Genomic DNA, 14,897 nt, shown 5'->3' on the forward strand with positions numbered 1-14,897 from the left:
ATATATCAGAGCTTACAGTTTACAAATTGTTAGTTTTTCTGTGAGCAGTAGGGGTACAATAGGTAATCAATCGTGGGAGGAGTCTTAGCTGCCAGCTTCCATTAAACTAAGGTTGGCGGATATGGTTTAATGGGAAAGATGAAGATTATTTTTTGGATCTATTCTGTGTCCCCCCCCCCCCCCCCAGCTTAGTGAGCATAAATCTTTTATAACCCCCAGTGGCGCGTGCTATTTTCTTACATAGTAACGAGCTATATATCAACATATAATTGGTAACTGGGGTCATAAAAAACACTGGGGGGGGAGGGGGGTGGGTGGGGGGGGGGGGGGGGGGGGGTTGTGAAAAAGAATAGATCCAATTTTTTTTACGTCATACGACTCAATCTAGACATTTTTGATATTATAAAACAAACTGTTTTCAAATGTGCACGTGCCTAAGTGGCTTGCAAATAGCATAAAATTAATTCTCGTGAACTCCATGTACACATTATATGTAATTATGTAACACTTAATCGTTTAGCCCCTAAAATTTTATCTGAAAATCAAGACTTATTCAGTGTAGCCAAACTATCTGGTGTTTGAACATATGGAGTTGCTGAATTCTGAAATAGCGCCATTCTTGTTAATTGCAGCAACGTTTTGTATGTACGTTCAAGCATCGATACCGCTTGGTAAACGCATAGTCAATGGAATGACGTCACCTTCCACACCCTTCTACGCCAAAGTCAGATATGGAAGGCAGTTCTGTGCAGCTACACTGGTCGACGGAAAGGTACAGCTTCATTTTTGTACACAATTTGACCGTGACCCTAACAATTTTTCGGATCTATTCTGTTTCGCCCCCCTCCTCCCCCCCCCCCCCCCCCGCTTAGTTAGCATAAATTTTTTTATGACCCCCAGGTGCACGTGCTATTTTCTTACATAGTAACGTGCTATATAACAACATATAATTTGTAACTGGGGGTGATAAAAAACACTGGGGGGGGGGGGGGTGCGAAAAAGAATAGATCCAATTTTTCCTAGTTTTTTCCAAGAAAGTTGTACTCATTTGCAATATTTACAAAAACTGTGCGCATAAAGCTCTCAAAATGTAAAAAAATGGCCTTGCGCCTGGGGGTGCAAATAATAATATGCACCTACTAAGCTACGGGGGGTTGGGTGTGGGGGTGGGGGCCACAAACGGAAAAGATCCGAATAATGAATTCTGTAGGGAACGAACCATGACACTCGTACAAGTCAATTGTTCTCAGTTCATAAAATAGCAATTAATTCAGCAAAATATTTACTAAAAAGAAACTCTTTCGTTTTCATCAACTTTTTTTCATGTCTACTTGAGCATTTATCTGCCTTCATCAGATCAGGCGAATTAGCAAAATACCATTAGTTTCAGACTAACGCTATTTTGCTATTTGACAACTCCTAAAGTGAATTAAAATTAATTCAGTTTACAGTGTTCCCTTTTACAGGATAGTCTAATTGTGATTGCATTAATGAGTCATTGTCACTGCAATCATAATTTGGTCCCCGTTGATTAGTAAGTTAGTATTGGAAAGGAAGACGAGATAAAAAGAAATGTTTGAGGCGTTTCAACTAATAAGAGCGAAAGAGTCAGAAATCGTCGGATGAGAAAGGAGGAGAGGAGGGGAACTTGACCAAAAAATACGCGGATAATAAACGAATTGGTTTAAGATCAGATTGAGAAAAATTTTATTCAGCTTTTTAGCTATATTAACTGTTATTCTATAAATTGTTTTATAATTTACATTGTGCGCTCAGTCACATTCATTGAAATAATTTGGGCTGAGTCTTTGACATATTTTGGTACAAAATTAACAAAGGGCGACTGTTCTATTTTTGAAAATGACAGTAGGTGATTGTTTTTAGGTTCTAAAAGGACGAAAATTGAGAGTTCTTAGTTTTAAAATAGTTGAAAACGTTAAGAAACATAAAAAACGGTCTTTTTCAGGTTTATAACTAAAGACACGACGCGTCTATAACGATTATAACTGCAGACCTATCTTAAAAACCGACATTTTTGCTGAAACCAAAGAAAACATATATATGGGCTTCGATCGGTTTCAGAGATATAAAACCGCCAGAAACGGAAAATTTCTTCGGTCGGTTTAAAATGAACAAAAATGCCAAATCGCGTAGCCAAATCGGTTAATAAATACCATTTTAAATGTGTGAACGCATAGACTATGGAGAGCGGTAATCTATCATGGGGAGAACAAGCAGCTCAAAATTTTGTACCCGTTAATTCTCAAGATGAGTTAGAAAAATCCGGAAAATTCTGGTATCTAGAACTCGGGAAAATTCGGCATATAAATACGATTTAGTGCCGGAATAGCATTTTTATTAAATTGCAGTTTATCACTTATTCTAATTCTTGCACCGTCGCATTATCTGGTGCTGATCATTGTGTCCTCCTTTTGTTTTTCGATTTCTGCTGCAGACGAGTTTGAAACTTGTAATAGGACATAGCTTGATGGTGGCGGTACCCAACTTAATGCGTATGCTTTTAGACCGCTCTTGTATCGGACTCTTGTCTGCCTGACGACGATAACTTTGAAGACGTCAGGATTCAAGTAGCTGACTACACGAAAACGACTAACGGTAATAATGTGAAAGAGTTCCAAATAGCTAAGGTTAGTTTAGAAACTATTTGTTGCTTTTCAGTAAAATATCACAAATTTTTACTGACATGCATGATAAAAGGTAGCAGTATTTTGGAGACATTTTTGCGGTCAATTACAAGAAAATCATTAAAAAATTAGTTCCTCTTTGTTCGCTTTCGAGCCTACGAAAATTATGTAGAAGGGTACTGATTTCGTATTATTGCTCTCATTCAATGTTTGAGGCAATTGTTATGACATTTTGTCTTCTTAATGCAGGTTTTCTTGTGACCATTTCTATTGTCTGACACATCTGATTTTTTGTCGAGAGAAACGCAATAAATTGGTAATATTTGAAGGTTCTAAATCAGCGTGAAATTCTGACAGAGCTTTACTAAGATTATGAAGCACATGTTGCAGAGAAATTACAGAAAAGACGCTTATTCATGGTGTAAATGCAAATTTTTGACCACTTGCTCTGCACATATTAGAGAGGGCTATAATTTGGCATGAGTCTTGATTTGCAGAAAGAGTGAAATTTAACTAAAAGTAACAGGAGCAGGGTTTAAAATAAACGGCACTAAAATCTTGTTTTCGGCGCCTAAAACGGTATAAAAAATTAGTTTTCGGCTGAAAAATTTATTTTTCGGCAACGTACGTTTTTACAAGTTTAGGTATTTATTATACCGAATAAACATGAGTTTTTCCAAGTTTTCGGGTGTCAGATTTGGCCGATCTTCAACGAAGGACTTCAGAACCGAGAAAAACCTCTCCACATCGACAGAGGTACATGATGCAAAACTGTAAACCCCGATCTGCACGGGATCAGTAACGCCTTCGCCTCGAATAATTTCAGCACAAGAAATTAAACCTTTTTTTTCGCAAAGACAGTGTTTAATTTATCGAGCGCTGTTTGGGCTGTGTTGTTTCCTGCCATCGCGAAATCAGTCGTTTTTTCGATCAGATCATTGACTTTTTTGACAGATTTGCGATGACTAATTGAGCGGTAGAAAGTTGGATTAATCCGCTTTTACTTTTGTTCAATTAACCTAACTACAAATTACCAGTATAGATCTCCGGCATATAAATTTTAAAATCGGCGCGCAATTAGCCTAAATCGGCAAACTCGGCGTTTCGGCATATGCCGTTTATTTATATCCCTGAACAGGAGACGGCAATAATCTGCTTTTTTGTAATTTTGTTTTTGGAAATCTTTTGAAAATTTAAAAAATCATATTTATAGGATTTGAGTTTGTGACGTAATGTTTTTTTGAGATGGCTCATAACTCGTATGATGAATCATGTCCATTTTCTTAGTTTCTAAACGTTCATGTTTTCCAATTGATACAATTGTTGATTGACAGAAAACTTTCTCAAACATTACTAACTACAATGTTCGTAAATTTTGTAAACAACATGAAAAGTCGGCGTTTCCCAAACTTAACAGCTGTGGAAAATTGTAATGTCTGTGGCCAGCATTGTTTAACTGCTTAGGTTATCAGACACCCTGATCTCAACTCGTACATGAAGAGACATGTGATAACAGTTGTAAAGTTGGAAGAGAAGGCGAGTGGGAAGGGACTGTTGCCCATGTGCACTAAGAAGTACAGGTCGGGAAGGGTCACAATGGGAATGGCTGGAATGGGACAGACTGATTCTGGTGGGTTTGTTCATGTCGTATTAAAATGTTGTTGAACAGGCAAAATTTGATGACAGCGGAAAATCTGCAAATCCAAGTGAAGTTACAAAATAATGAGAAAATTTACAAAACTTTACGAATAGTTTTTGCGACTAGTAAATTTACAACACTTAAATTAAGTTACTGATTTTTCAAAATTTATCTATTAAAGTTAGACTAGGGGGAATATACTGATTCAATAATTTAGTTTAATACTTCTATCATATGTGCCACTCAATCAATATTTGTTGCGACCCCACTTATTCAACTGTTTTTTGATCAGTCAAATTTGGCCAATCGATACATTTATTGCGGAGAGTTGTGAGTGCTAGCACTAGAAAGCCCGCGCAGAGTGTGAAAAAAAGTTTTTTTTAAAATTTCGTCTTCGAGAAACTATCGGGGTTTAAAGTTTGAGATTTCACTTTTCACATTGATTTTTTCAAGTTTTTGGTCTTTTTTAATATATTTTTAAATATATTTGCAACATTATGTTTTTATTTTTAAGGCTTCCGATTTTTAGCAAAACTGAAGCAAAATCAGAGATAAGTGTCTCATCATGGTTTTATAGAACGAAAGAAGTTTAGGTTTGGAAGTAAATTTTTCGGTTTCGAGTGCCATTTCTCGTATATTTTGCGGTCATTTGACTTCGCTTTTGTCTTTATTGTCCTTAATTTCCAGCGAAGCATACAAAGTGCGATGCATCTAGTTTATTAGTTAATATATTATGTCAGAAGTGGTCCATGGGCAAATAATAATTTTACTGACTTTGACACTAAAAATATTCATTAAAATTTAATCGTTTTATCAATTCTTATTTTGTCTTTATTTTGTGTGGTTACTGAGTCGAAATAGTGACCAATCTCAATGAAACTGCCCAAAAATACAACTTTTGCTTTCAACTTTTGCAAAAACTGACAACTTTTGTTCTTATAGTGTATTGCTACCGGGTCGCAAAACTGAAAAGTCTCAGTGAAGCTCTCACATGCTCTAGTTGAACATAAAGAAAGCACAGAGTTTTTTTTCATCGTTTTGATTACTTAGAAACTATTTGTTTTAGTAAAAATTTCGTACTATAAAAATTTTAAAATTTTTTTTCTTGTTTTTGTTCTTTTATTTTATATGTAATCAGTACCAAAACTGAGAGTTCTCTTCGATGTTCTAAAAATCCTCTAAACTGAATCAGACTGAAGATAGTTTCACTTTTTTAACTAACGGCAATGATTACTTTGAATCAGTTCTTCTAATAGAAAAATTTTGAGCTTTGACTTTATTTGTTTTCTTGTTTCCCTCTCTAGTTTTGACAGCGTACGAGAATTGAAAGATCTCAGTAAATTAATTAGTGAAAAGAAGAAGCTTATAAATTGCTCAAGATCCTATCACATGGCTTTTTAATAGACGCTAAATGTATTCAAATAAATTAATTTGGAGTTCCGACAGTTTTTTTTCTGTTGCGTTGCCCTTCATTCGCCTTAAGAAAGGTCCACGTAAGTCAATTTACTTTTTTTGGTTGAATTTGCTTGTCTACAGTTGAAACTATCAATTTTTACGTTTCCAGTCAAGACTAGTTTTGTGTCTAAAGAGTCAGATTTAAAAAATTTGAATGTGTTTGACACCAAATACTTTTATTTGTTTCCGTTTGAAACATTATTTAAAAAACTTGACCCTCAAAGATGTTTTATCGACTTGAACATTATTCTCATTAACAAAAGATTCTAGCTGATTCGTATTGAAAAAAGTGTTTGCTCCCAATAGTTATATCTTCTTCAGCTTTTTGGGGATGTTAATTTTTTTTCAAATTTTAACAACAATTTTTAAAAACAAATTGAACCTAATTAGATTATTCTAACTTCTGATTATTTAGATTGTGTGACCTCCTATTGAATTCGCATTCCCAATCTAGATTTTTAATTTACAGCCGAGGTCTTTTGGTATTAATTCTGCACATTTTTAAATCTGAAAATCAAAGCGACACAAATAGAGGCCAAGCAAATTGAATTATATTTTAGACGTTCTTTGAGAGATTTAACGAATTCCAGTTTGAAAATATAACTATAATTGAATATAACTATTTAAATGATAGAAGAAATTGTAGCCTATAATGAAGTTTATTTAAAGTTGCTTGATCCGTGTGTTCTAGTGTTCATGTTAACGAATAAAAACAAATGATCTCTCTAGGTTTTTGTCTTTTTTGTATACAGGGCTGCTTTTAAGATATCATGCAAAGTTTGCGCTCCTATAGCCCACTGGTATTATTTGCATTGATGTGGTCTTTCGTAGTCTTGTCTGAATTGGTATCCAGGCAATTGGTGGTTTTGTTTACTTTTAAAATACGATTTTTTTCATAAAAAATGTTGACAATTTTGTCCAATTTTCCAATTTTTGTTCTTATGTTGTTTTCTTACGAGGTCACAGTACTTAGAGGTCTGGTTGTTAATCCAAAATTGCGTGATATGCCTAAATGATGTTTCTGTTTTGGAGTTTGTGGCATTGAATCGGTTTGAAATAATCATCTGTTCTATTAAACGTTCGATTAAATTTTTTATCCTTGAATTAGTTTGTTTTTTAATGTAGTTTGGTTACAGTCAAGGCAGAGTAATAAAGTATCTCACTGATTAAGTTTATAGCGCAAAAGAAGCTGCTGAATGGGTTAAGTCAATATCTCTTCATGAGCAGACATTCTTTCAAAAATTATAAGTGAATTTTTAGTTCTGATCTCTCTTATTTTTATGTCGTTTGCCCTGATCTTCAACCTCTTCGATTACAATTTCTCAAGTCAATACCGAGGCCTTAATGAATGTAGCTTTCTTTTTCAGTAAGTGGCTAATGATAGATTTGAAATTGACGCTAATTAATATTGCAGTTTGAGAATTTCTAAGTCTCATCCAAATTTGGTTTTCACTTTTAGTTTTTTTTGAGGTTTGGTTGTTTAAAACTAGAGTAATCAATTAAGTTGAGTTCTGACAAGTCCAAATTGTTGTCTTTGAACTACAATTGATATTTTTGATTGTGTCCAGTTGACATTGAACGCTTTTTAGAAATTGTTTTAAAGATAACAACACCATTTTGAAATTTTTCACACTTTAAAATTGTGTTGTCAATTCGTGAAATAGTTTTTTTTATTGATATACGATTTTAATTTTAGGTTGTTTTTGATCAGCTTCAAAAATTTTCACAGAAACTTGATCTTTATGACATTTTTTGTTTTTTTTCCCGCATATGTTTGTTGTGATGAATTGATAGCCAGTTCGCTAGAGCAATCTCTAGATATGGTTCAGCTCAAACACAACTTATATCAATGATCATTTACTTCGTAATTATATAGCTTGGTAATTTCTGTGTGAATTTGATCTGATTTTGCTTTCTCAGTTAAGAATTATAAACGAGTGCAGAAGTCAATTTTCTATGCATTCACTAATAGGTCTGAATTGAGAACTGAATCCAATCGAAATTAAGTAGAGCTCAGTCGTTTCTTAAGGGAAATTTCAGTTTGCGATTTAGTTTTAAATGGGATAGATGTCGATTTTTGGATCTCCTTTTTTGTTTTTTGGTTATACCAGTTTTGGCTCAACAGTTTATCATTCTGTGAACTAGTTCACCAATTTTCGATAAAGCTCGAGAAGCCTAATGACCAAAGCAACTATGTGTTTGCTAGATTTTTTTGCGAGGAAACAATTTTGGAACTCGGACAGCGCAAACCTATACTGCTCAAATACCAGTCGCTGAAGTCTTAACTTTTTGAGCGTTAGATATCAAACAATTACCACAAAAAATTACATTTTTGTTTTTTGATTGCAACTAAACAACTCGAGTTACGTATCATTATCAATTTCGCTGAGCTACGGTATTAATATGTACAGGAAAGGACGCCAATGTGTTACAAGAGGCTTTCCTTGCCGAATCGTATGTAGCGTGCAATGGGAGAATGATGTCTGGTTATTCTGACGACTACAATGTGTGCGTTGTCAACCCGAACAACAGGCAATTTGGAGCTCTGTTAAAAAAATTTTTGAAAGGTTAATTTGAATTATCCAAGCTGTGGTAGTTTAAAACAAAAAAGCAAAAAGCAGAATAAGAAATACAACATATCATCTTAAAACCTATTACAGGCTACTTGAAACATTAAACAGATAGATAAATAGTAAATTACTGACAAAAATCAAAGCACTGAAACTATGGTGATGTACTTACAAATATTTTAAGCTTAAATTTTTCCAGCAATAAAAGTGTCGTCAGTGTTTTCATAGATATCAGCGCAAAAAACAATCAGAAACACGCAAAACAAGATTTGGAAAATTGTCTTTTGAGAGCATTCATCGGAATTTTCATATGAAAAAAATGCACGACTTAGCATGGCTATCAAAAAAAACATCAAACAACAGAACGTGAAAATCTCATGGTCGAGAATAATATTAGGTTTTCGTAGGCTCTTTTGATTTGCCACACATCATGCACACCAGTATTTGTTTTGTACACCCGTATCGAACTCCGAGTTGTTCTCTTGCTGATGAAAAACAAAAAGAAATCCATCAAAAACTATATGAGTCAGCTAAAATATAGTCGAAAACTAAAAACTATCAATTTCTGACAGGCCAGAATAGTTGGAAAATAGACTTTCGTGCCGTATAATAGAGATGAAATATATATATATATATATATATATATATATATATATATAAATTGAAAAAAAAATGACGCCACTCAAAAAAGATGTAAAAAAGATTCAGCGATAAATTAATAAAGCTTGTTAAAATTCTTTCCGCAGCAGCCTTTTTATTTTGGACCGTTACTGCGAGTATGAGTTCCTTTGACCTTAAACTAATTAAAATTAAACTTAAGTTTAAAGTGCAAAAGTCATTTTATTGAGCGAGGTAATTCACGTATGATCAAAATCTAATCACGCAAATGACATAAAGCTTTTGCTAGAGAGAGTGAGAAATGACGTCACCTGCGCAAAAACCGTTATTGAGAATAGAAGTCATTCAGAAAATTGGACTTTTCAGCTTTGATGTGTGAACAATTGTAAAACAAAAAAAGCGTTAGAAGACAAAACAAAAAATATAGCCGGAAGAATTCCGGAAGCGACTCGAAGCGTCAAAGCTTCACAAAAAAAAACCGTAATCGCATTTGACACCATAACTTTTTTGTATTTAACCACCAACGTTTTACCTCACCTGGTTTGACTTTAAAAAACTGCCTAAATTTATACTGCAGTCACCGCGAAAAAGAAAGGCAGCAAAATTTCCTTATAATAAAACACTTGGTAACGTTAAGAAATGTCCAATATTCTAAAGTTGGTCAAAATACTGATGAGCTCAACAAATCACAGCGCTATAAACTGGCATGAAATATCTTATGATGCTGGTCTTGAAAAAACAGAACTCCGTAATCAACTATACAATTTCCGAGGACTACAACTCAATATGACGTCGAACAAAAATTATTTCCACAAAAACCAAATTACAAGCTAGAAAACTGGGCCAATTAGACAAAAAACAGCTAAGAGCCGGTATCTGTATGTGCCATTCTGTGAAAAACACTTTTCAAAGTCGAAAAGCCATTCACTGAACGCAGGGCATGGTCAAAAAACTTTTCTCACTAAAAAAAGTTCAAGCGGCAATTTTACTCACTTCCGCTTTTAGGTCAAAACGCCGTCTGAACGAATAGTAGTTCCGGTGAAAAAAACTAATACTCTTCGATTCGTTAAAAAATCAAGAGCACCGTAATATAGCTCCGCTCAGCTTACAGTTTCGCAGCTATATAAAATTCTTTTTAGGTGGCAATGGTTATAGAATTCTCATAAAAATTGTCCTAGTAATTTTGGCTATAATTTACTGATCCTCTTGTACAGATCGATAAAACAATGTGGTAAACATTGAGGCGTTTTTTAAAAATGAAAACCAAAAATGCTGATATATGCGCGAAACATTCAAAAGTCAATCACAGGAAGGAATTGCAGGCGTCCTTTTACAACCTTGAGAATTATCGTTGAGTAATTTTACGAAGTTTTCTCCTATTCAAGCTTAATAGTGAAAATTAGCCTAAACTTTTTAGAAACTTTAACCAAACAACTTTCGTCCCTTAAAGAACAAGAAAACTCCAAATTAATCAGAACATCAATGGTCTCATATGGTGACAATGGGAACCCTATTTACGTCATGGACGAGAAACAAAATCCAACATGCTTGTATGGCATGTTCTACATGGGGGAAGAGTGCACGGGTGCGTGTGCCCACAGAGACCCTTCCCAAGAGTACAGAGTGATGCAGGGAGAGAGAATCTCGTTCTACAAAAAGTGGATCGAACAGCAAATGTAGACTACAGAAATTATGTTCGATTACAATTGATGTCTTAGATGTCAAAAGAGTGACATTTTAGAAAAGTGGAGTTTTTGAACACTACGCCTGGGAACTTCAAGCTGATCAAATAATATTCAAATTAAGACCGTTTTTTGAAAAATATGCAAAAATTGACCAATTTTGGGTGGACATCACAAAATATTTGTCGCCACGATGTGCATAAACGCGGAAATCCAACAGAAATACGAAAAAAGACAGAAATTTTAACAAGAGACAAGACCAAAAAAGTTTTAAGTTTTTCTACATTTGAGCCTATTGTAAAGCTTCAGCTTTTAAATGACTTGCTAATTGTTTTTAGTGATACGATTCGAAGTCAAAGTTAAATACTCTGATTTAATTGATATTTTTGTACTTTATCGTAATAGAGTTTATCATATCTGACTCCTGTTATGTTACGCTGCTTAAAAATTCAGTTATGTTTGAGTTACTAATTAAAAACTGACTTTTGAAGAGCAATTAAATTTGTTTAAAAAATGTTGTTCTCCAATATGAGGGAATGTATTAACAAAAACTAGGGTATTTGCATGTAAGGATAGCAGGACCATGTGAAAATTAGAGAAGCGCATGGCGACATATTTTTTTTGTCAAAATTGCTTCACAGAACCTCATTTTGATGATTTTCATTAATTCCTTGCTCCAACATTTATTTGCAACGAATTTGACGTGATGTTGTAGTTTGATTTTGGTCTTTAGTTGTTTCCAGTAATTTCCCAATTTTCCGCCCAAATTTGTCCGCGTACCCGGAGTAGTCTTTCCGTCTAATTAGTCCGTTTGGGAGGGGCCTGCGAAGTATCGTGTGGGAACTATTAAATTTCACTCTGTTATAACTAGGTTCTAATTAGAAACATGACTCAAGTCCACGCCAGGTTTATAACTTCCGTTACTTTTTATCAACTTTCATTTCCGATCCGCCCCCGAAAACTTCAACGTTTCTGCAACCAACATTGTGTTTGTTCAGCTATTATGAAAAGTTGTAGAATAAATGAAAGAGGATTGCCCGGTTATGACTTAGTTATGAGTGGTTTAACCTTTTATTAAACTTAGAGGCTCTTCTACAGGGACAAAATGTCACAACCTGTCAAAGAAAACTAAACAAATAAACATGGTTTGACTTAATTTTGTTGCATTTGGAGCTTCTAGACCGACACAGGTTGCAAATCATGGAATACATTTGCAATACATAAAAGCGATTAGATCAGCATACATAAATTGCTAATCTATGTAGGTATTAGTTTCAAATATCCCATGGGTCATATTACGTCGCTCACATTATAGAGCTCAACATAACTTTATCTCTCGACAAATATAAAATCATATCGATTTGGATCTATATGTTGATTTGAGTCTCATTTCCTACAAATTGATGGTCTTTCGACGAAAGTTTGTGCATAGAGGCAAACTAAGAAATGCATACAATTTGTTTTAAAAAAGAGTGATAACAGCACAACTCAATGTTGAGAAATCAGTCCCAGTATGAGGTAGCTCTTGTATTTTTAGACAAATGTCTGTGTTGAGGTTGCTCAAAGATGTAGGCAGAATCCAAAGTATCTCAGCCTGGTTTTCGTAGTATACGCGAAACTCACTTCTCCTTTCTGCTTTTGTTTTCTAATTTTTTGGAGAAGTTTTCAACTTTTAAAATAGAAAATTAGAATTTTGGAAAATTAAAAAGGAAATGAAGCATATGTTCTGAAATCTATTAGACTACTGTATATTTTTACTTTCAAATCAAATCCATAGAAAAATTAAACCACCAGTTGCAGCAAATGTTTGTAGTATTTCAGCTCTAACCAGAGAAAACTTAGAACGGTTACCTTGCAAGACGATATATTGTCTTGCAAGATTTTCCTCCCAGATTTCGCAAGATTTGTAAAACTGACAACCAATAGAGCATCAAATTTTGCGCACAAAACAATTTTCTGCGCTAAACAAAAACTAATTACTAAAAAAATAGCATATGTGAATACAAAAAGTGAATTGAGAAAACGTGCGACCAAATGATACGAATAAATACTAACAAATAATAAATTGAACTTATTTGAAATAAATATAGCCTTGTATGTAATTTTAACTGAAAAAGTGTATATATGGAGAACCAACAATGTTAAAATTTTTGAGAAATCTGTTTGTGTTTGTAGTGCATAACGAATAAGGGACAATTTTGCTTAGGTGGTTGAACTTAAGTTTTTTGATGTTAAGACAATTTTATTCAGTTTAGTTTAAAACTTTTTCTCTTAAAAGGTACGCAAATATGCCTTGGACAGTTTTTCAGCAAAAAGAAATGTAATAACAACCAATGACAGCAGCACTTAACCGAAGCGAACTTGTAAGACTCTTGTAAGATAAGCACTCAACTTGCAAGATCATGCAAGACAAACATCATCTTGTAAGATTTTACAAAAAAACATTTTTAGCACGAATCGTGCAAAATTTTGCAAGATTAACATCTGGTTTCGAGTAGAACACTGCAAAATAAACAATCTGATCACTTTCGAGTTTTCTTAAAAAATAGATTTTTACAAGACAAAAATGATGTAACCCTTTATTCATAGCTTTCGTCAACGTCTGCAACGATACCTTTAAAAAGCAATATTCTATAAGACCAATGCTGTTCTATTTTCAGACAAAAAATTGTCTGCAAAATTGCAAAATTTTAAAATAAGATTCAAGTTTCCTCACTTTACGATAAACACTAACAATTTAATAAAAACTAAGACTGTGGGTATCGTTTCGTTACTTGAAACAGTATTATACACAAGGAAATAGACTAACATATTTTTAAAAGATCAAATGTTTTTTGTTTTGCAGCAGAGGAAAAACGATGTTCACAACCCATCTGTTACTATTTCTTTTTTGCTTACCTTTATACATCAGAAGCAAAATACAACAAGCCTTGGAATTATCATGTATCAAAAACTCAAAAGGGAAGCTTTGTAGACTTTCACAAAGATAGTAGTTGTGTGGTTGTCTTTATTTGTTGTCTATTTCTTGGCAAAAATTAAATCAGAGAACCATAATCAATGCCTTTATGTCACAACGATTTGGATTTTCATGTGTCAAGATCCAAGAACCGAAACTGAGCAAGTTTTTCTTTAAGAATTTAAATCCAGGTATTGATTTTAAAAAAAAATTGAAATCCGTAAAACGCGATATATTGCATTTCCGCCGTCTTTTTTTTGTTCAACAGTTATTTTTCTTAGATTTTATTTTTATGAAAAATAGAGATTCAGAAATGTTTTCTTATAAACACTTCAAAACACTTAAAATTACTCATCGGGAAACATTGATAAAGTCAAGCTAAATGCATTCTTATTCGAACGAATTTAAGCTGAAAAGTTGAAGACTTGAAGCTTTAATTTCTCCTCGAGGAATCAAAAGGCTAAAACTGTCTCCTAAAGAATCTATTCAATTTCATTGCTACTCTTGTACATCTCCACAGAAAATATAGACTGACCTAAATTGACTTCATAAAAGTAACTGACTGGCCCTAATTAAAAGACTGGCCTTAATTGACACAGTGAAAATTCCATGCTAGCAAAATTTTCATTACCCTCAGTAAATTTGACTGGAGCGATCATTCTCGGAAAAAAGAAATTGACTCTCATCTGTTCAAAGTGAGACAGGATTGGATCATGCCAATGTTAAAATTAGGTGTTTGAAAATAGTCCTGGTTTAGTGCTGCTTTTTACTGCAATTATTGAAGTGTGCTATAGATATGTAAGAATTATAGATATGAACGTAAGGGCTGTGATCGGTTTTGGAGAAGTAAAAGCGACAAAAACCGACGATTTCTTATATTTGAATCCGGACGAAACTCAACACGGATACTAACCCTGAATGGCTGCCTGGAAAGCGTTGTCAGTGTCAATCTGTCTGATGATGGGTCGGAGGCGGAAGTTTCCTGGCTGTGAGTTCATCCTGTTCTGCTCCTCTACTGCCCATTCTAACATCATCCTCACATCTGGCTGAGAGAAGGGAATTATAGCACCTATCAAACATCAATACTACAAATCAACAAACAAACACGCACGAATTAAACAACCCAATTGTGATACTCGCAAGCTAAGATCGCTATTAAGTAATTTAGAAACTAGGACTTGTGTAGCAACCCTAGCCGAGTTGCCAACTCGGTTAACATCAGAAAGTTACATTTAAAAAGGTGCACTGAATGTGCTTAGATTACGTAAAATTTCCGCATAGAATTGTTTCAGAAATGCAGAAAGACGTTGAATTTACGTGAGAATTAAGCGC

At 34.1% G+C, this 14,897-nt stretch overlaps 2 protein-coding genes across 14 annotated transcripts in view; one reads left to right on the top strand and one right to left on the bottom strand.

Moving 5' to 3' along the window:
• LOC142342842 (glutamate receptor ionotropic, kainate 2-like) overlaps positions 1-14,897 on the bottom strand; it is a 159,149-nt gene that overhangs the window by 78,357 nt on the left and 65,895 nt on the right. For all 11 annotated transcript variants that reach the window (XM_075394453.1, XM_075394452.1, XM_075394456.1 and 8 more), the window contains one exon: positions 14,479-14,634. In XM_075394453.1, coding sequence (XP_075250568.1) covers positions 14,479-14,634 — 156 coding nt within the window. The remainder of the gene's footprint in view (positions 1-14,478; positions 14,635-14,897) is intronic.
• Positions 423-11,882, top strand: LOC142342258 (uncharacterized). 3 transcript variants are annotated; one of them, XM_075393532.1, is made up of 5 exons: positions 423-772; positions 2,526-2,648; positions 4,110-4,275; positions 8,151-8,306; positions 10,345-11,882. In XM_075393532.1, the coding sequence occupies exons 1-5, from the start codon at positions 587-589 to the stop codon at positions 10,605-10,607; spliced, it is 894 nt and encodes a 297-aa protein (XP_075249647.1). In that variant the 5' UTR covers positions 423-586; the 3' UTR covers positions 10,608-11,882. The 3 variants fall into 3 exon arrangements, with proteins under 3 accessions (XP_075249647.1, XP_075249649.1, XP_075249650.1); XM_075393534.1 differs by having other exon boundaries at positions 8,151-8,271; positions 10,403-11,882; XM_075393535.1 differs by lacking the exon at positions 8,151-8,306.

This window comes from Convolutriloba macropyga, chromosome 7 (assembly GCF_964194025.1).
Source record: "Convolutriloba macropyga chromosome 7, txConMacr16.3, whole genome shotgun sequence".
In the NCBI taxonomy this organism is placed as follows: domain Eukaryota; kingdom Metazoa; phylum Xenacoelomorpha; order Acoela; family Convolutidae; genus Convolutriloba; species Convolutriloba macropyga.